The sequence below is a fragment of the Akebia trifoliata genome, chromosome 14, assembly GCF_017979445.1.
Source record: "Akebia trifoliata isolate Shusen 1 chromosome 14, ASM1797944v1, whole genome shotgun sequence".
In the NCBI taxonomy this organism is placed as follows: Eukaryota; Viridiplantae; Streptophyta; class Magnoliopsida; order Ranunculales; family Lardizabalaceae; genus Akebia; species Akebia trifoliata.
Window position 1 is genome coordinate 1,349,661 of NC_141388.1, and position 21,624 is coordinate 1,371,284.

General features: G+C 35.2%; 3 protein-coding genes across 6 annotated transcripts; 2 read left to right on the plus strand and 1 right to left on the minus strand.

The window, feature by feature from the left end:
• Window positions 1-225: 225 nt before the first annotated feature.
• Window positions 226-5,246, plus strand: LOC147385333 (YTH domain-containing protein ECT4-like). 2 transcript variants are annotated; one of them, XM_086422936.1, is made up of 9 exons: window positions 226-446; window positions 876-949; window positions 1,087-1,243; window positions 1,891-1,964; window positions 2,672-3,199; window positions 3,355-3,894; window positions 3,987-4,199; window positions 4,280-4,423; window positions 4,548-5,246. In XM_086422936.1, exons 1-9 carry the CDS (start codon window positions 416-418, stop codon window positions 4,779-4,781), a joined length of 1,995 nt encoding a protein of 664 aa, XP_086279062.1. In that variant the 5' UTR covers window positions 226-415; the 3' UTR covers window positions 4,782-5,246. The 2 variants fall into 2 exon arrangements, with proteins under 2 accessions (XP_086279062.1, XP_086279061.1); XM_086422935.1 differs by having other exon boundaries at window positions 226-445; window positions 872-949.
• Window positions 5,247-12,212: 6,966 nt separating this feature from the next.
• Window positions 12,213-13,401, minus strand: LOC147385334 (GATA transcription factor 12-like). The gene is made up of 2 exons (XM_086424389.1): window positions 13,182-13,401; window positions 12,213-12,964 (listed from the first exon to the last, which is right to left on the minus strand). Exons 1-2 carry the CDS (start codon window positions 13,305-13,307, stop codon window positions 12,281-12,283), a joined length of 810 nt encoding a protein of 269 aa, XP_086280515.1. The 5' UTR covers window positions 13,308-13,401; the 3' UTR covers window positions 12,213-12,280.
• Window positions 13,402-14,629: 1,228 nt separating this feature from the next.
• On the plus strand, window positions 14,630-19,669 carry LOC147385335 (branched-chain alpha-keto acid decarboxylase E1 beta subunit). 3 transcript variants are annotated; one of them, XR_015171712.1, is made up of 14 exons: window positions 14,635-14,888; window positions 15,929-16,040; window positions 16,428-16,463; window positions 16,582-16,641; window positions 16,717-16,774; window positions 16,852-16,949; window positions 17,812-17,901; window positions 18,004-18,072; window positions 18,158-18,244; window positions 18,322-18,417; window positions 18,503-18,580; window positions 19,063-19,149; window positions 19,235-19,346; window positions 19,444-19,669. XR_015171712.1 is itself a non-coding variant. In XM_086422264.1 (13 exons), exons 1-13 carry the CDS (start codon window positions 14,728-14,730, stop codon window positions 19,268-19,270), a joined length of 1,068 nt encoding a protein of 355 aa, XP_086278390.1. In that variant the 5' UTR covers window positions 14,635-14,727; the 3' UTR covers window positions 19,271-19,669. The 3 variants fall into 3 exon arrangements, 1 of the variants encoding a protein (XP_086278390.1); XM_086422264.1 differs by having other exon boundaries at window positions 19,235-19,669; XR_015171713.1 differs by lacking the exons at window positions 17,812-17,901; window positions 18,004-18,072 and having other exon boundaries at window positions 14,630-14,888.
• Window positions 19,670-21,624: the final 1,955 nt, after the last annotated feature.

Genomic DNA, 21,624 nt, shown 5'->3' on the forward strand with positions numbered 1-21,624 from the left:
CCAAGGTCCAACTTAATCAAGCCCAATAGCAGAGCATTAGATGTGTCTCAAAGCCCATTGTGGAACGGACTTTTTAAAGTACGATGTTGGACACTTTAGGGTCAATCTAACGGCTGAGATGCAAAAATAAATAATAATTTTATAGAGATCAGAGTTGATCCCATAATTGGAATCTAGAAATGTCCTTTGTTGTGATTAGGGTTTCTAAGAGGGAGGGAGAGAGAGAATCAAATCAAATCAAAGTAGGAAAAGGGCAAGAAGTTTCTGTTTTGAACACGAAGCCGTGGCCCTGTCTTATTCACCGCCTTTTTCAGTTTTCACCATTAAAGCCCCCCCCTCTCTCTCTCTCTCTCTCTCTGTCCAAGTCCACAAAGTTAGGGTTTTGTGTTGCTAGCCTCCTCTGAAGATATCTGATATGACTACCATCGTCACTCAACCTGCAGACAGTATCCTTGTTGATTTTTGCCATCTGGGTGTGAATTTATCTTTTAGTTTTTGATCTGTTTTGTTCTAGATTTTGCTTGCTTGAATTTGGGGGTTTTGTTAGGGTTTATGCATAAATTCGTGGGTTCAGATTTGTTTCTCAAGATGGCTTATGGTTTTCTTCTTATTTCTTCTACTTTTTACTCTATTTGGATTTCTTAAAGACAGAGAACAATTTAGCAGAAAAGTTGTTGCTTTTAGATCTAATAATAATTCATGTTTTGGTCAACGATTTGATCAATTTGCTTTATTATTTTATTTTATGTGAATTAAGATATTAGCTTTGTTGTTTACATGTTCTTCTTGATTTGATTTAGTTCATGAATAATTTCTGTATACCAGTCTTAAATTCTTAGATGGTTTTGTTTCCTTAACTGAATTTTTTGCAAAAGCTACAGATTTGCTACAGAAATTGTCGCTTGATTCGCAGATCAATACTCTTGAAGTTCCTGAGGCCACCAAGAAGGTAACTTTGCAGTTTGATTCAACCTTGTTATTGATTAAGTGATTGGTTATTCAGCAATTTTGTCTCTTTTAATAGGAACCTTAGCTTCCAAAGCTTTTGATGTAAGTTATTTTAACATCCTTTAGATTTTCATGCAGCCTTCTTCCATTCAACATGGGTCTGTTGACGCTGGCGGGGCTTACAGTCCAATCCAATCGTACGAGCTCTCCATAACTCCTCAACCGCAGGAATTCACGGACCCATCTTTGTACTATATTTCTAATGGATATCCATCTTCTCCTTATTATTACAGAGGTAAGCCTGGTAGTTGTGATTATTGTTCATGATTTGTTAAAGTAAATTTAGTTGTAATTGGTTGGTATGTTGATTCAAATAATTAAAATCGCAAATATCTTTATGGGCAATCAGTATAGTTGTCATCTATGTTACCTGGTTCGTCAGTTCGCTCGGTTCGAATTAGGGTTCGTGGTTCGCCACTCTATAATGAACCCAATTTTTAGGGCAGACATAGATAATTCGATTCTTAGTTCGCTTTGGTTCCCTAGATTGACTCGCTTGCTTGGTTTGCCTGTGCTTATTTAATTCAAGTATGCAAGTATTAAGTACCATTATAATGTTAAAAAAATATTGAGTTAAATAGAAACAAATTAATTTAATAATCCAAATTCTAAATATAAATAATGAATATTTTTTTTACTAAATTGGTTTGGTTCACCAAACCAATTAAAAAATTGTTGAGAATTGGCATGCTTTGGTTTGCCAAACCCAATCAAAATTCTGTGGGTTTGTAGTTACCTTTATTTTACGAACTCAGTCCAAACCTTACCATGTACTGGTTCAGTTCGTATCAGTTCGGACTAACATAGGTTGGAATTATTCATGGCTTTAGTTTTATCAGAAACTGTCTATAGTCTGAAGATTTTCCAATTTTTATTTTTCAGGTTATGAAGGGTCGACCAATGGGTGGGATGGTGTCCCTAGTTATATAAATACAGATGGAGTGGAGATGCCCGCTGTAAGTTTTTGTCCATACTCCTTAATGCATATTTTTGAAGATAGTGTGACCGTTTTCTCTTAAGATTGAAATACATGATTGAGTGAACATATTGTGGTTCTTTTTTGTTATTTTTGTTTTTATGAAACCCTTTATTTTATAGGTTTGAAAATGTGAAGTTAGGATTTTGATCCCAGGTCTGTGGTATTATCAGTAGAGAAATACTTTCCTTGCTAAGTTGGTAAGGAAATTTTGTGACCACATTACTTTGTGGCATCCAAAAAAAATATGAACTGATGCCACAGGGCTCTAGAGAACAAAATTCTAAGAACTTAGTGGAATTTTTTTTTTTTTTTTTTAAGTTACTTTTCAGCGTTGAAGTTTAATTTAAAATTTGGGAGTTTGGTGGCCATCCATTTTCAATGCCCTGAATCAAGCCCAGTTTTTTTTTTTTAATCTGAGTTTTTTTTATGAAATCTATAGGGCTGTGGTGTTGGATTTTGCCCATTTGGTGATCCATGTGGGCCCAATGACCCTTAAGATTTGAAAACTTACTAAGTTAGTCAGGCTAGCCTAACTCTTATCAGAAATAGACTTTACCACATAACCAAGGTGGCACCTTCGAAGCACTAGATAGACATGCTTGAATCTTTCCCTTGTTTTCCATGATGTGATTTGCAAGTTTCATAAGCATTGGTTTTTATGGGTTTATTATTACTTTCTGACAGGGAGTTTACGAAGACAATGGATCTTTTGTGTATCATCCCCATGGGTATAGTTATGCACCCTATGGTGCATACTCGCCGGCTAGTTCCCCGGTTCCCACCATGGGACACGATGGTCAGTTGTATGGACCTCAGCACTACCAATATCCTACTCATTTTTTCCAGTCAACAACTCCAACTAGTGGGCTATACACTCCCAACCAAGCCCCTGCCGCTGTCCAAGCTTCTTCAATGGTAGCAGCAGCTAATGGAAACCCAAATGGGAGTGTCAACAGCACTAACAATGGGTCAATGCCACTTAAACCAAGCCATTTCCCTTCCAATTATGGAAGGGGTATATTGCCAGGTGGCATCCCTGCATCAGGTTATCAGGATACTGGATTTGGTTTTGATGGGATGTGGTCACCTGTTCCATGGTTAGATGGCCCAGCTTTATCCGTTGAGCATCCTAGACCTGCTACAAGCAGCTCTTTCTCTTCCACATTTTCACACATGAACAATGTTCAGCCTAGAAGGGATCAAAATTTCATGGTACGTACAATACTCATTACCGGTTTTTATGGTAATTAATGCTTTGGCTTCCCTAGCATATAGGATCCTGATTCTATCATTCATGTTATTAAAAGATTACATATCATTGATTGTGTCTTATGGAGTTGTTTATCTCTTTTGGATTGCGGCCACAGAGGCCGACATCTGGATTCATGAACAGGATGTACCCAAACAACAAGATGTATGGTCAATATGGAAGCATTGCTAGAGCTGGTGGTGGTTTTGGATCTAATGGTTATGATTCTAGGACTAATGGTGGGCGTAGATGGTTGGCTGTTGATAATAATTACAAAACAAGGGGTCGATCCAATGGTTTCTATAGCTATGGCAATGAAAACATGGATGGGTTGAATGAGAGGAACAGAGGGCCAAGAGCCAGAGGATTCAAGAACCAAATGGGGTCTGCACCCATCACTTTAGCGGTGAAGGGACAGAATATCAAGGATAATTCAGGTGTGATTCCAGACAGGGAACAATATAACAGAGAAGACTTCCCTGAAAACTACACGAATGCAAAATGTTTCGTTATAAAATCGTATAGCGAGGATGATGTCCACAAGAGCATAAAGTATAGTGTTTGGGCCAGCACACCAAACGGCAACAAGAATCTGGATGCTGGATACCAGAAGGCTCAGGAGACGTCTGGGGACTGCCCAGTGTTCCTCTTCTTTTCTGTGAGTACTAGCAGACATTTTTTCCTTTAGTTTTGTTTTAAACAATATAATCTACTTGATTTTAAGGAGTCTTTTTTTACTATGTTTTTCAGGTCAACACTAGTGGACAATTTGTGGGTCTTGCTGAGATGGTGGGCCCAGTTGATTTTAACAAGAGTGTCGAATACTGGCAACAGGACAAGTGGAATGGTTGCTTCCCAGTGAAGTGGCACATTGTAAAGGATGTACCCAACAGTTTGTTGAAGCACATCACTCTTGAAAACAACGACAATAAACCCGTGACCAACAGTAGAGATACCCAAGAGGTGTGTTAGAGTTCAGACTACCATGCACTCATCTGTTGCATCTTATTTTTGTCTTATTTTAATGGATGACTTTGTTGCAGGTAAAGTTTGAACAAGGGCTTCAAATGCTCAAAATATTCAAGGAGCATTCTAGCAAGACATGCATACTGGATGATTTTGGGTTTTATGAGGCTCGTGAGAAAACAATCCAGGAAAAAAGGGCTAAGCAGCAATTTCAGAAACAGGCAAGACATGCCTTCTTTAACATAAAATTGTGTGTTTTTAAGATGCATGTTTATAATTTGATATATTATGCACTTTATATGCTTTGCCAGTTCAGCTATAGCTAACCGTGTTCTGCCAATGCAGGTGTGGGATGGAAAGCCCACTGATGGTTCTGTCTTTGATGGAAAAGAGAGAGAAGGAACAGATGGTAAACCAAGATTGCAAAATTCGTTGGAGAATTCTTCAGTTTTGGTCAAGGAACCAGAAGCAGTTCAGGTTAATAGGGAAAAGCAAGAGTCTGAGGAGAAAGTAAGTATTGTAAGAGATAGAGATGCTCTAAAGGATGATAAACCAGTTGTAGTGACAGAAAAAGAGTGAAAATGGGGTTACAAATGGCTAGTAGCAGCTACTCTACTTCAGCCTAGGACCTGTTTCTTTGAGTTCGATCAGAGGTTTATGCTTGTGATTATCAGTTTACATGGGCGAAAATAATGGAAGGCCCTCATTTTATTTTATTTTATTGGAAGTGTCAGCAAGGCGGATTTAGCGGCTTATCTGGTTTCCTTTTAGTACTCCTGGAAGCCTTCTTCCCTCCCTTGCATTAGGATCTTGTGTTAGCTTTTTTTCTTTATTCTTAATAGTGAATCTCTCTCCTTACAGTTCCCATCTCTTGGGGTTTTGGGTTTAGAGTTTTTTGTTTTTTTTTTTTCAAATGTGATTTCCCCCTCCTTTTTCTCTCTTTTATTGGCTCTCTCTTCACCTTTTGTAAATATGGTGAGATTTTGCATCTGTAATAGAAGTAGAACATCAACCAGGGGAGGAAGGATTGGAAGAGTTGAGTTATCTGGGTGTTTTATGTTCTTTATTTTTGTTGATCTGTTTCAACAAACCCATGGCAAGAGAGAAAACAAACTTCTTTATTAAGGCGCATTGAATCTAATGCAGTTTTTTTTTCTTCTAAGAATAATTGATTTAATTTCGACCATTGATGATTCTGCTCTACTATAGAGTTTCCGGTCTATAGTCCAAAGCCTTATGGTGTCTCATCCAAATTATTATCGAGATTTAAGAGCATCTCTTTGGTTCGGAGTGATGAGTCGAATAAGATTTCATTCTTGAAGGAAAATCCATTTTTTGATTTATTTCATTTATTCCGTAATCAGAACAGAGGGATGCACATTACACCACGATTTTGAATCAAAAGAGAGATTTCACAAAATGGCACAATTTTGAGTCAGAAGAGAGATTTCCTGAAATGGCAGATTTAGAGTACATAATTTTTGGCAAAATTGTGGTTATATAGTATTCCCAAATCCATCCTTGATCCCATTAAACAAAAAAAAAAATCCAGGTCTTGCATTTTATTAACCCTTTATTACAATTTTCTTTGGGAGTATATTTCCTAAAAAAAATTCTATTTTTATGAAATATGTTTAAAATAAAATATTTTTCTTTAAGTCCCATGTGAAAGTTTACAAATCTCAAAACATTAACTTACAAATAAATATTTACAATTTTGAAAAGAGTGCAATTCAAGGAATTAATACCTAAAACATCTCTTATTAAAATTTTCTTGAATTATTACTGGCATGTATTGAGGTGGGGAGCAAATCGTTAGTAGCAATCTTTTCTTGTAACGCTTTATCTATGATAGATAGTATCACATTAAGAAAAAAAAAATCAAAACCACAACTCTCTATTGTTAATGTTGTAAATCTGATTTAACAAAAAAATAAATCAGATTTTTTTTTTACAAGATCCAAACACTTGGAAAGCTGACGGTCACTAAACCTCCAATGTTCAACAAATTTTCTACAGTGTACTTTTTGTATCTAGTTAACATGGCACACTCCTAGTCGTCAAAAAGCACGCTATGGAGGATCCGCTCCCATTGAGGTTTGGGAATAGGATTTCAATCCTCCACCCTGGGTGCATACAATATGGACTCATTTTGAAAATTCAAAAGAAAATATTTAAAAGATAAAAGAATATTAATCTAAATTTCATATAGAACTGTAGTATTATTTCTATCTAATATCCCCACTTGTTATGAAACATTCATGGTCCCACTAAATGGTTTTATCTCTTTTTCCAATTTAATGCCTTTACCCACAATTTGTCCAACCTCTTTTCCTTAGGAGAAGAAGAAAAATCCTTGTGTGTGAAAGCTCAGTAAGAACTCCCTCCCTTTAATGACTTTGTTCATAATTTTCTCCATCTCCCTATCCAAATTTCAAAAAGAAAATAATTTGTTCTGGTGGGACCCTTTCTCATGAGGCAGACATAAATATAATCATAGACTAAAATAACCTCAATAATGCACACCTCAATGCCACCAAAACTACAAGCCTTATCCCAAGTTCCATAGCAACTCTCTCTCTCTCCTTTGAATGTGATCTGACCCATCTTTTCTCTTGTAAGAAAAAGAAGTAGAATCTCAAATAAATTCATAAATACTAACCATCAAGTCTTGCCCCAAGGGTTAGGGATTGGCTGAATGAATTTTGTTCCTCCATTCCATAATGTCGGATCATGTCGTCGACCTCCTAACATAAACTAATGATGGGGACTCATGCTTAAGAATGACAGATATTTTACATGGATCGTCAATCTGACGCAACCCTCCTCTATTCAAGCGTAGGACCTACAAATTAGGGTAAAGAATTAACCATGTCTTTAAAAACATTTTATTTCTCGATTCAATTTTGTCCAAAATCATGTCTTCTATTATTGAAAATCTTCTCATATTCACTTGTATTATTTATTTATTTTTTAACTTTTCTCATTTTTTTAGAATTTTCAACTTGTATATTCTTTCTATCTGAAGTTATAATAAGTTTGTGTTGAACATATCCAAATCATCTCAATCAATTGTCGACGGCCCAACATTAATCTGATTTGAAAGTATCAAATGCAATAAAGACCGAATCTAATAAGTTATTGGATCAGATATGGACACAATCGAACTCTAACCAGATAATTCCAGATTAATTCAATCCAAATCCGATCCATTGACCACACTTATTCTATTAGATGAAACCTATAACTTCATAAAATCAACCACCAATATGGACTTGATCAACCATTCAACCTGTGCACAACATGCATGTCATGTGAGGCACATGAAAGGCAGAAGTGTCGGCAACTATTAGGTGGGGTTCTTTAGACTTGTTATGTACACGTGGCATGATTTTATTGGTGTTGGATACTAAAATTATTGATTTTTTTTTTTTTTTTCAAAATTAAAAATGCTCTAAGATTTTCTTTGTTAACTATTTATTTAAAGAACAATATTATTTTGTATGGACTTATGGTGAGAGAGGTGGAATTGCTCTTCTGTCATGCACACAGCCTTAAAAAAGATAGATGTTTTATTCTTACAAGCAACTTACCTGTTTATTCTTTCAATAAATATTTGTTTTTATTTTGAATAAATGTATTTAATTTTTCACTTTATTTCATAGGTTAAATTCATAGCTTGGAATCTTGTGCCCATTGCCCAAGGACCCAAAATTTCCCCAATTTTTTTCATAGTAAAATTACTAAAACACCCTTTTTAAGGAGAATGGCAATCCAATCCTTTAGTACTACTGTAATTATAAACTTTTTACTCTTATTTTACCAAAAGGGTCACATAATAAAAATTGGTTCACAACTGATATTTCCTAATTAAATATCATAAATAGTTTTTTTTTTTTAATGACGACTTCCTGCATAATCCTTCGACATACTGAGTAATCTCTAACCCCTTATGCCTGTCTTGTTTAGAATCCATTATTTTGATTCCTCGTTACGATCTAGTTGTTGAGACCATTTCAAAAGACGTTTTCTTGCGCGTAATCGCTCATCTCAACCAACCAAGCTAATACCATATGGGTAGATAGCCAACTCCTTAATCCATACCATTTAATTTCTAATGTCCTAAATGGGTGTAGTGGGGTCACTTCATTAATTCATGGACAATGTGATTTTATGAACCCACCCAATAATCACCTAATTTTTCTTAGAAAAATGCTAAAGGGACTTGAAATTATACTTGAAGTAGCCCTGAGAGTGTATAGAAATAAAATGATGGTTTTTCTCAGTATACGAATATTATATGCTTGAGGAAAATCTATTATCTATGATTTTCAAAACTTACAATGGTACTTCATGTGTTATTTCGACTTACTGTAAGTAGGAGTGGATTTGTAGTGGGGGCACTTGCCCCCACAATAATTTTCAAAGTCTATAGATTAATGAGATATTGTGACAGATATTAGCAGTAAAAAAAAAATCTGCTACTATTACCTTCACAATTTCTTTTTCCACTTTTATTTGTCCCCACAAAATAATACACATTTGAAAGTTCAATTTTCTTACCAAATCCTTCAAGAAGTTGGAAGCTGGTCCTCTTTCAACCCATTTTAACGGGCCTAATCAATGCGGCCAAATAATTCAATGTGACCTAAAGAAGAGGATGACTTAGACAAACCCCTTCCATACCCATGTTTTGGTGGGTATTTGCCATTCAAATGGATGATAGGCTTCCCTTTGACCCTTGGTCTTCTAAACTAACAACAAATTATTTAAATACACTCATCTTCAATTTATATTAGGAGAAAAACTTAATCTTTCTCACCAATATCCTTCATCTCCAATCTCTAAGGCAAGATTTTTTTTTTCCCCCTCATCTTCTACAATATTATTTTCTTTAGGCTTCAAAACCCAAGAACTAGATAGAATTTTGGAGAATTAAACGGTGATGAATTTTTAGGTAAAAAAAATCGATGATTTTCTACAAGAGTTTGAAGATGATGGAGTGAAGATCAGATTGCATAGGCTAAGCATAATTTACGGTAGATGTTGAATAATTTGAAGATGACGGGATTTTCAAAGAAAAATCAAGGGATTTTGGCTAAAGATTAAAGATTAGCACATTTAGGTCATTTCCATCACTCTTGTAGAGTAGACTTGGGTCAAAGAGATAAAATAAGTTTGAAAATGAGTCCCCATAATCTTACTAAGGGTCCTTGGGGGCACCTCTTGGCATTCAAAAACATGGTCCCATGTTTTAGAATTTAGAAAATAAAATAAAAAAAAGTTAATTTTCACCATTGAATTTGGGACTTATGTGAAAGTCGTCCATTTTCAAATCCTTGTATCGAGTTTAAAAGAAAAGAAATGGAAAAAATTGATTTTCTTTATATGAGTTTTATAATTAAACTTAAAGAGTTGCGTTAGATTTCTGATGTGGGAATCCATTTGGACAAAACGACCCTTGGTAAGACTCAAAATCTTACTATGTTAGTAAGGAAAGGGTTTCCTTTTGAAAACACAGATGATCTCAGATCCCTAAAAACAAGCATTAAATTTCTTTGGAGATATAACAGGGTATTTTAGTCAATCTAACTGAAGAAGAGTGAGAATCTAAGAACAGCTCTCCATTTCTCTGCGAAACATAGAAAAAAGTGCGTCCATGCCAGTTTGCAGAATACATGTCTCTGGTCTCTGTCTTTCTTATCTTATTAAATTAAAGAGTGGAAAATATAATTAAAATCGATTAAATAAAACAAAGTTCACAATCTAATCTGAAGTTTAAAAAAAAAAAAAAAAAACTATATTTTTTGGGTCAGTTTCCATGAATTTCAAATGATATCTAGAAACACCCACAACAAAATCTTTCAAAATAAAGGTGGGACCTACAGTGCATATTATAGATCATGATATAAAAGAATATATAAAGATTCATTTTGAATTTGAAATTTAAAACTCAGATTTTGTTTTCTTCAAATTTAAAATCATTATAATAACTCCACTCATTCAAATAAATATAACTAAATAACATTTTTAATAATAATATGAATCGTGATAATACTACCCCACCTAGCACACTCAATGGACTCTCCTGACGCGTAACAAGTTTGGAATCATAGATCTGTACCCGAGGGAATCATTTATCTAGGGACGTACAAATCTATGATTCATGAACTTGTAACGTCAAGAGAGTCAATTGAGTGTGCCACGTGGGGTAATCAGATTATCATGACTCTAATAATTAATATATATATATTATTGGCTTGCTAGCTAATAATTTGAAATTTAACCTCTCGTTTTTGTCCCACTCACTATACCTCATTTCCTTTCTCTTGTTCCCTCCCTATCTCTTTAAGGTTTCTTTTCTCAAGTTTGTCTATGAAGCTTTTTTCTAAAAAGTCCTAGGAAATGACTTTGGTGTCTCTTTCGTCATGTTTGGTGTGTAATGTATAATTTGATGATTTGGTGTGTTAAGTAAAGTTTGGTCTACTAATAGCAGTTCTCAAGATTATAAAAATTATCGTAACATAATTTAATAATACCATTTTAATAACACTTTCATAATAGATTTGTTTCATCAGGATACATAACTATACATGTTTTAAGGGGATGTACAGTTGTGTATCCCACTGGAAAAAATCTACAATTCTTGGAGGATACATGTTAGTTGAGTTTTTGAGTTACACTATGTAATATGTATTATCTCAAGAGGAAACTTGAGTGTGTTTGTTTGTATATATATATATATATATATATGGGTCGGGTTCCTGCAACACACATTGCGACACACATATAGACAACATGTTTGTCTTATATGGGTAAAAATGTTTGGAATGGGCTGATTTTTTGTGAGGATGATCTCTGTGATGAGGGGATCATCCTGGCAAAAAATCATCACATTCCAAAACTTGTAACCCCATCAAAATTGATTTACAAAAATTGGACGGTCTATAATTTTTTAACAAAAATTGGACGGTCTAGAAGTTTCATAATGAGCTGATTTTTGGCAAGGATGATCTCCTCACCACAGAGATTATCCTCACAAAAAATCAGCCCATTCCAAATATTTTTGCCCATATAAGACAAAACACGTTGTCTATTTGTGTGTTGAAATGGTTGTCGTTTGAACCTGACCCTATATATATATATATATATATGGGTAGCGTTCAAGGGCAAACTTTTTAGCAAACTTTTTGCAAAACATTTTTCAAAACATGGGTTAGAGGTTTTGGAATTGGCTGATTTTTGGTGAGGATGATCTCTACGGTGAGGAGATCATCATCACAAAAAATCAGCCCATTCCAAAACTTCTAACCCCATCAAAAATGATTTACAAAAAATGGACGGTCCACAATTTTTCAACTTGTAAACTGGGCTAGAAGTTTTGGAATGGGTTGATTTTTGGTGAGGATGATCTCCTCACCGTAGAGATCATCATCACCAAAAATCAGCCCATTCCAAAACCTCTAACCGATGTTTTGAAAAATGTTTGTTGCTGAACCCATATATATAAAGAGAGAGAGAGAGAGAGTGAGTGGGGTTGGGGTGACAAAATGATGCGGTGTCGTGCATATTACAGTAGATGCTTTTCTGCGAGATACAAGTAAAAAGGATTTACGATTATGTGCGCGCCACAACATCATTTTTGTCACATTTGTGTCATTCTTGTGCTTGAACGACCTCAAGATTATATCTCATATTATACGTGAAAGTGTATAGGAACCATAGATACTTTTTTACTTTTGAGCAATATGAGATACAGTCTTGACGTCACTTCAGCATTATTCGAATGTATAATATATCTTGAAGACTTCTTCGAGCAATTGACCCCACAAACTTTTGGCCCCACCCCACGATGATTCCTTGGCTTCAACATGTAAACTTAAATGGATAAGTCATTACATCAGAGAGGCTTGCCAACCACCATTCCATTATTTGATTCATAAGGTCCATGGTTATTACCTTGTTTACCAAACAAATAGAAATAAAATTGAAGGGTAAAAAAAAAAAAAGTGCTTTAACTACATTATATATATAATGGGAATTTGAATTTCTCCTACAATTTACATGGAAAAATGAAATTACTCAGTAGTGAAAGATGAGGGAATTGACATTCTCATCTCCATCACTTTCTTGTGGGAATTAGAATGCTTATAGCTAACAAAAGTAGGACTCTTGGCTGGCCTATACTCGGGCAGCAACCTGCCCGACTTGAACCTTACCCCACATGCATTACACAAGGTTTTTCGACCCAATGGTCCAGCCCTCCATTGTGGTGTTCTTTGTGAAAGACAATGAGTGCACCTCCTTGGCTGCCCAACACTACCCTCCAAGCTGCCCGAATTTTCCTCTCCCATCTTCTTCTCCTCTGCTTTACTCTTTTCTTCTTCATCTTCTCCACTAGAGTTGTTCTCCTTTTTGGGTAAGATAAGCTCACTATCAGCTAACCAATAAGTTTGGTGGAGTAAAGGAGGGTCTGATGTGGTCAGATGGAGGTGTTGGTCTTGCATGTGTAATTGAGAGAAATTGGTTAATGGGGTTGATGATTGTGTTGCTGAGGGTCTTTTTCTTTTGCTTCTGGCCTTACTTGGGATTGAAAATTCTTGTAGAGAAGATGGGTATTGATGGGGTTTTTGTGATGGTTTTGAGGATTGTGAGATTGGGTTGTTTTGGAGATGAGTACTAAGTGATGGGATGCAGTTTCCAGTGCTTGATAAGCAATCCTCGACAAATATTGATAGCCATTCTAAGCTAACATCTTCATCCTGCATTAAAAGTATTATTATTTGACAAAAGAAATCACATAAAACCACCCATTAGAAGATAAAAAATTGTAGAAAATTGAGACAAAAATATGAGATAATATACCCAAAATAAAAAACTAAAAATTAAATGGAAGCAAAGAGATAGAAGTTGAACCAAAACCCATGAGTTGAAATGCCAAGAAAAGACACACACACACACACACACACACACACACACCATATTCTGAGAGGAGAAAAGGTCGTCTAGAGAAGCAGGCTTAGAGCAATCCGGAGAAATGATCATCTCCGGAGGACATTCTGATGGTAAGCCACCGGAATCTGACACATTCCGACGGAACGCCATACACACCTAGAAAGGGAAAGGAAAAGGGAAAACCAAAAATATTTTAAACTCAAAAAAAGAGAGTAAAACAGATAACAAAAGCGTGACTCCAATGGGCCTTTATGGCTCTCGTTTTCTGTCGGTAGACAAAGCATTATCAATAGAATCAATCTAAGGTAGGTCCCACCTCTCACTTTCTCACACGCACGGCACGTGATCGTGATGTAGGTATTTTAATTTTGGTTTCCAATACACGAGTTAAAGTAGATGATGGTGCAGCATAACATGATTATCATGAAATAAGTTATATATTCTTAATGAATGAATTCCGTACTATTTTTCAAATTATCAATCCTTCGTAAAATCATTCCAAGTCATACAATTACAATGTCACATATCTTTTAGATTTCATTGAAAAATTTATATTCAAAATAATAATAATAATAATAATTTTTTTTACTTGATCCAAGATTTTGAAAATAAAACATTACAAAATATTAGAATTTAAAATTCAAAGTGAAAATAATAATTATTAACCACCAAGAGGGTGGTTGAATGGTACCGACTTGGGGTCAAGGAGTCTGCTCCTTCTTTGATCTCAAGTTCGAATCCCACTACTCATAAAAAATCTTGGTGGCCACGTACTATTTCACTTAAGTTGGATAAAGCTTGAATGCGGGGCGTAGAGATTTGTCTGGTGCACGCAAACTAGCCCGAATACCTTTCGTCATCAAAAATAATAATAATAATAATAATTATTATTATTATTATTATTTTTTTTTTAAGTTCTAAGAATTTTTTCCTCCACGTCCCTGCGGCATTAGATCATGTTTTTAGATGAAACAAGGTGATGAGATCGTGAAACTTCCCTTACTAACTCAAGTAAGGAAAGTGTTTTAAACTTTCTTAAATAGTTATTGATATTTAAAATACATCCTATGTTTCATGATTTAAATGAGTTGAATTACATGTGAATTAATATAACAACGCGTCAATGACAAAATAATTGAATGGATTTGAACAAGTTAAATAAGTTGTTGTTCTTAATCCAGACACAATCTGTTTAAAAATTGGGTTGGAGAGACCGACATGGCTCAACCACGATTAAGCTCACCTCAAGCCCACTAACTCACGGGAAAATTAACAACCCTAGGTGAAAGTAATAGTCACCTTCATTTACGAGAGATCATCCTATTGGCACACCAAATTTTACTTATAAGTCTCTAATCTTTTTGAAATTCAAACTGGTGTGTTATAAGTAAAAGTCATTGTGCAAAATTGAATCTTTGTTGTTTATCAGTGTTTTGTGTTAATCACTCCACGTGCAAAACTTATCCTAGTAAGTAACGTAACAGCTTCAAAATCAAATTTTGCTTTTGTTATCTTCTGAATCCTCACTTCCACACTACTCGATTTTATTGCTTGTTACTGTGTGATTCTAATGGCGAATTCATTGAGGAGATTGGGAAGATGGGTTTCTATTTCAAGGAGAGGTTTCTCAACCTCATGCGATGAACAGAAACTCCAACAAAGTGGGAAAAATCTAAATCTTTTCTCTGCAATTAATCAGGCACTTCATATAGCGCTTGAAACCGATCCTCGGTACGTTGTCCCATCTTTCTAAGAAAAACCCAGATCATATTTTCTTTTATTCGTTAATGGTTTTGTCGTAGTTTGAAATTACATGACGAATTTGCAGAGTTTTAATCGCGTTTTCAATTGGGGTTTGTTTGGTTTACTAACTTTATACTTATAACCACGTGGGATTTTTCCATAAATCCTGATGTAAAAAAATGGGATTTTCTTTTTCCTAAATGTAGTTTCTCTAGAACTTCTGTACAGCTTTATAGTGGTTTATTTTCTGATGGATTTTATTTTTCTATCTGAATTCAAAACCATGTTTTGGTAAAACCCATAATCCATAAATGGGTGTTGGATTTAGAGACCAAAAATTTGTGGAATCCCAATGCCAGCTTTAATTGAATTGTGATGGATTTCAACTGTGTAATAGTTGTTAACATTCTAGTTCATCTTAAGAAGGGATTCAGCTATCAAAGATACAACTTTATTGAGGTTGAAATTATCTTGTAGGAATCGTCTTTCCTTAACTGATTGTAGCAAGAACCCAATCTTAGCACCATAGCCATTGCTATATATATATATATTGGAGTGGTTTTCTTTTCTACATTCACCAAGAATTGGGTATTGTGGTTTCTGGATGCTTAAAAGAAAATGCTTACATATACATTGAATGAATTATAAAGCGTTGAGATGTGAGCTCAACAATGATCTAAACCAACCCACTCAGCCATTTGATTGTCATTTTATCACCAAGATCTAACAACCTTACTACATGGGTTATCAAGGTGTATACAGCGTTGAAAAATAAAATGGAGATTTTTTTATGATATAAAGTGATCAACCAACTGGTTACAACCATCTTTCAGATTCTCTCTTGTAGTAATACCTTCAAAATAAAGTGAACTTGGTCTTTTTCAGCACATCGTTCATAGCCAGTTGAGATGGGATATAATTTGTTCTTGAAGTCACTAATTGGAAATGATTAGATAATATAGTTCACATGGATATTCAATGTTGACATCTTCTTGTAAATTAAAATTAAAGAATTTTTCTTTTTTCAGTGCTTATGTATTTGGAGAAGATGTAAGCTTTGGTGGGGTTTTCCGGTGCACAACAGGATTGACAGATCGATTTGGTAAAAACAGGGTTTTTAATACACCTCTTTGCGAACAGGTACTGTATGACCTCATTAGCTTTTGTTGTTTAAAGAAGTGCACTTTTGCAGTAATTCTAGTCATGCTTTGAGGTTTTGTATTGTCTCAAAGTGGCTTGTTCGAGACGGTCTTGGTTTTTCTCCTAATGGAGACATTGCCTCAAGACGATACTTTGAACCTTGGCTATGAGAAGAGGATTAGATAAAATATATAGCTTGAAAGGTGACTTGTAATGGTATCATTAGCAATAACCCAAAGGCACCTAAAGTGTTACCAAAAACTTGGGACGTATCCATTTATTTCTATATTAACTTTTTTATTTTTATTTTTATAATTTTGTGGTAATGTGTTTCTCTTTAGGTTGATGCATTTGATAAATTTCAATCTGGCTTCTCTGTGTATGCAGGGTATTGTTGGATTTGGTATCGGTCTTGCGGCAATGGTGTGTTTGTGCATGTTGCTTATATGTTATATTAGATTTTTCTGTAAAACTTCCATACTACATTTTTATATCTTTCTTGTATTGGTTTTTAAGTTTTGGGTTTTATTTAACATGATAGGGAAATCGAGCTATTGCTGAAATTCAGTTTGCAGATTATATTTTTCCGGCTTTTGATCAGGCATGCTCTCTGAAACTGAATTCTTTCATGCCCACACATTTTTTGCATCTTGTTGACATAATTTCTACTCTTTAGATTGTCAATGAAGCCGCGAAGTTTAGATACCGGAGTGGGAATCAATTCAATTGTGGAGGTACTGCTTCTTTATGCTCTACAACACCATAGTTGATTTTTTTGCTACTTATCTTGTTAATGCTTGTATCTTCTTAGGTTTAACGATACGGACTCCTTATGGAGCTGTGGGCCATGGTGGGCATTATCACTCACAATCACCCGAGGCTTTCTTCTGTCATGTTCCAGGTCTTAAGGTAATTTTTCCAACCCCAGAATTTTTTGTACTTGTTCTAGGCCTTTTCGTTCATTACGATCTCTGGGTTGATCTAAAATCATAGAAAGGCAAGAGATGGGTTCTACATCTCATAAACCAGATTCCCAAAATGGGTATGGAGTGTTGGATTCACTAAGCCGGAAACTAGAATTTGTGGCCTCAGCAAGATATTTTTATCAAGCAAATTTTCAGCCTATCATCCCAAACTAGCATAATTTTGATATCTTGAACTATAATGTAAGTGAAAGCATTTCAGGTTTTCATTTCTCACAAAACAAAGTCCCCCCTTATTACTATGTAAAGGCACGTGTCTCTTTCTTTCTCGTCTAGCTACATTCTCCACCCAATGGTGTTGACCCATGTCTTTCTTTCTCTCCCAACAATTTTTTTTTTTTTTTTTCTTGAGGTTTTTCAAGGCCTCTCAATGAAATGCACCTGTTAGGAAGTTCCCGATTACTTAAATATGAATTTGATTTTTTTGATTAAAAATCCGTATTATGCCCTTAATAGTTGGTCATTTATAACTATAAGTGTAACAAAGAATAGTAATATAGTTTTATAAGTTGTGACTCAATATTTATAGAAACAACTCGCTTGCCTAAAAGATAAACCCATCTTTCTCCGATGGGCTTTGAAGTGCCACCACCGGAGTCTGTGGATTGTCCGAGTCTGACACATGCCTGATTTTGGTACTTCCCCTGTTTAGAAGAACCCATGCAACAGATCAAATTAGACATCAGAACTGATTTTCACACATTGTAGTGAGGGAACTTGATTAGCTGAATTTCTTCATCCTTTCTCTGCGAGCATAGAATTTTTCACTACGTTGGTTGTTGTAATAGGTGGTCATCCCTCGAAGTCCACAACAAGCAAAAGGATTGTTATTGGCTTGCATACGTGACCCAAACCCCATAGTCTTCTTTGAACCAAAGGTATTGGATGTTTTCACCATAAAAATACATTAATCATGTAACCCAAAAATTGAATAACACTATAAATTTTTTTAATTGGTTTTATGTCTTTCGGAATTTCAGTGGCTTTATCGTTTGGCAGTAGAAGAGGTTCCTGAGCATGACTATATGTTGCCTTTATCCCAGGCAGAAGTATGGAAAAAAAAAATTGCAAGATATATTATCAGATTAACCATTCTGAATTTTAAGAAATTAATTACATCCCGAATCCTGTCAGGTTATTCGTGAAGGTAGTGACATAACACTTGTGGGATGGGGAGCTCAGCTTGCTCTCATGGAACAGGCCTGTGCCGACGCTGAAAAGGTACTTTCTAAAGATGTAATAATTGGTATTTGACCTTGAATTGATAAAATTCCCATTTGACCCACGAAATTTTGCAGGATGGAATTTCTTGTGAACTGATAGACCTAAGAACGTTGATACCTTGGGACAAGGAAACAGTAGAAGCCTCTGTCCGGAAGACTGGAAAGCTACTTGTGAGTAAATTCTCTACATTAAGGGCTTGTTTCGCAAAACCAGTTATTGCATTTCTAAGTGGCTTGTCTGATATCCCATCTGTAGGTTAGTCATGAAGCTCCGGTGACTGGAGGATTTGGCGCTGAAATCTCTGCTTCTATAGCTGAACGTTGCTTCTTGAGGGTAAACACTAACTTCTTAACTGTTTAAAATACGTAGTTTTGAACAGAGATGAGAAATGCAATCTAAATAAGCCAAAAATGTGTAGAAGTTAGATAGGAGAATTGAAGTCTGTTTTACCCAATCTTTGAGATATAACGGGTTCAATCCTGTTATCAAGCATGTAAACTATTCATTAAAAATAAACGTAGAATCAAGCTTTTAGGCTGTGAAGATTGCCTAGAAATCCTGATTAGTTGGCGTCAGTATAGTTAGAGAACCTAGAAACCCCAAAGAAGGTGGAATAGAAAAACTCGCTGGCAACTAAAAATATAATATTTTTAAGTTTGATTGGTTGTAGAAAAATGCGGTTCTACAATGGGTTGCCACTATATGGCTACATTCAATATTGTGATCGTTTCCATGCTTATTTATGTGATTCTTTTTTATTCATTGTTGTGTTGATGCTCTCATACAAAATGAAAATTGAAGAAGGATTTTTGCAGCTAGAAGCACCTGTAGCCAGAATATGCGGTCTCGACACTCCCTTCCCTCTTGTTTTCGAGCCTTTTTATATGCCTACCAAGAATAAGGTCAGTTGGTTTTAAATTGTAATTGGCATATTTATGTGCAAAAGCTATCTTATTAAATATGAGATGTTATCTCCTTTGAGTTCAGATCTTGGATGCAATCAAGGCAACTATAAATTATTAGCACAAAAGCTTCTTTATGGGATTTGTAGGTAAAACTTTGTTTCAAAGTAGACGAAGATAAGAGATCAATAAAAAAAGTAAGCTATCATTATGTTGTTGCTTTAAGGAGTCTTCATTTCCATTTCCTTCTCTTTCGTGCTTTCATGTTCTCTGGGAAATTTTCATTTTGTGCAGATATCACTAGGGATATCAAGTCAGACCTGAGTGTGATGTTGTTCGGATTCAATAAGGAAGGAAGGACGGACGGACGAAGGATGTGATCCAACAAGTATCCAATCATTAAGATATCGGATTAATTATTTATTATTCATGACAACTTGATTCCTTTAATGTATTTGACTGATTAAATATTTAATGTATGTCTTTAGTGGATTGGATAAATGGATCTGGTTTGGAGAAAGGTGTTGGGATCTGTGAATAAGCTGATCCAATAAAAGATATTGAATTGGATCTGTATCTGACAAGAATACTAACCAGATTGTCATGGATCTTTCAATGGATCGGATTGGACCTGAATAGCAATCCGTTCCAATTCAATAACATAAGGACTGGATTGGGGATTTGTGATTTTGATAAAACACAATCCAATAAGGATCAAACCTGATATCTTATCGGATTGGTTTTAGAATGGGACTTGATCCAATGATACACGTGCAGTATATAACTTATATGTTTTTTTATTTATTTAAATAAACCAGGTATATATATATATATATATATATATGTACATTTTCTGTTACTGAAATTGGATTTGATCCGGGACCCAATACAATTGTTATTGGATCAGATTTGGATCCAAATTTGAGATCTGGCCTGATAAGTTATTGGATCAAATCTGTGCTTCATCTTCTACAATTGATTATTTGGGTTGGTTGGTGGGTCTGGAAATAATAGTAGCCAAATCAAAGCGTAGGCGGCACATGATTTCAAATCTCAGATTGAGGACGAGATATATATATATATATATATTATAATAAAATGGGTTTTATTAGAAAATATATAATCATATTTAATTTAGATCATGTATTAAAATAAGAGTCCGGCTCTCCCATGATCGTCCGTGAGAGACAAGTATTCGAATGAGTGTGGTGGCCATTCAATGTTAAGCGCATATCTTGAGATTTTATGCTACGTCATTATCTTGCCACATCAGGTTTCTTCTCATCACTTTGAAAAAACACTGTTTCCCCCAAAATCCTTGCAATACCCTAACCATTCGTCTCCCATGTGACTAACGTCAATCTTACTATGATTAGTAACCAAATTTTGACGATCGAAAATTTCTCCTCACTCTCTCTCTCTCTCTCTCTCTGCGTGTTTATGCATGTGAGAGAGATTTATTTTTTTGCTCCAATTATCATTTTTCATAGTTTATTTCCTATCATTCAGATCCAAATTTTCTTCTATTGACCCTTGTTTGATTTGGTGACAATTTCATATGCTACTGCAATTTCACTTTTTTGAATAAGATTGGAGATTGGTGGTTTCAGTCTTGTCTTGTTTACAAGACAACTAGAGTTGTTGGCAAGCCAGAAAGAGAGATGAAAGAATCAATGAAGGGCCTTCCCTTCTTTATTTACTTATTCCATGCATTCTCACAAATCTCCATTGCAACTGACATCATAAATCGAAATCAAGCCATTGCCCTTATTTTCAGAAAATGAGACCTTTGAACTAAGATTTTTCAGCCCTAATAATTCTAACTAAAATAGTCGTTTGGGAAGCCAACAAAGACAATCCCACTTATAAATTCATCTGGTATGTTAAAGGACAGGCGATGGAAATCTCGTCCTCCTCAACCAAATTGATAGTGTTATCTGGTCCACAAGTTCATCAGGAGTACAGGCAGAATCCAATTGCAGTCTCAGAAATCATCCATGCTTTCAAACACACATTAATACTTCGTTGATTGTATAATGAAAAGGCAATCTTGTGGACCTGGAGAGAGAGAGAGAGAGAGATTGCCGGTCCTCAGAGTTTGGCCCATTTCGAAACTTCTAACCCAATCAAAATTGATTTTTTTTTTTTTAAACGTATTATTTATGATCTTCCTAAAAAGAATCAGTTCATTCCAAAACTTTTTAACTTTTAACCCATGTAATAAGACAAGACAAGGCAATCAGCTATGGTGTGGGTTGCCCTTATCAAGTCGTCCGGTGCTTCTATAATTATCCAAATTTAAAACTATGAGGTGACACTCACGTGCTTTCCTGAGAACTCAACATGAAGTTTGAAGTGGGTTCGTCACTGGCAGATAGGGTCTTGTAAGGTAACAGTGCTAACAGAGACAGCCACCACCAAGCCATTCACAACTCTATATATAACCCCCTTTTTTTTTTTTTAAAGCCTATAGTG

Excerpts from the sequence above, each read along its gene's own strand:
- LOC147385333 (XM_086422935.1), top strand. The coding sequence starts at position 416 with ATGACTACCATCGTCACTCAACCTGCAGAC. Across the intron at positions 3,200-3,354 it reads GAAGGGATCAAAATTTCATG|AGGCCGACATCTGGATTCAT; the intron begins GTACGTACAATA and ends TTGCGGCCACAG. Across the intron at positions 4,424-4,547 it reads AGCAGCAATTTCAGAAACAG|GTGTGGGATGGAAAGCCCAC; the intron begins GCAAGACATGCC and ends CTGCCAATGCAG.
- LOC147385334 (XM_086424389.1), bottom strand. The coding sequence starts at position 13,307 with ATGGCGTTCCGTCGGAATGTGTCAGATTCCGGTGGCTTACCATCAGAA. Across the intron at positions 12,965-13,181 it reads TTTTCTCCTCTCAGAATATG|GATGAAGATGTTAGCTTAGA; the intron begins GTGTGTGTGTGT and ends CTTTTAATGCAG.
- LOC147385335 (XM_086422264.1), top strand. The coding sequence starts at position 14,728 with ATGGCGAATTCATTGAGGAGATTGGGAAGATGGGTTTCTATTTCAAGG. Across the intron at positions 16,642-16,716 it reads TTTTTCCGGCTTTTGATCAG|ATTGTCAATGAAGCCGCGAA; the intron begins GCATGCTCTCTG and ends TCTACTCTTTAG. Across the intron at positions 18,073-18,157 it reads TGCCTTTATCCCAGGCAGAA|GTTATTCGTGAAGGTAGTGA; the intron begins GTATGGAAAAAA and ends GAATCCTGTCAG.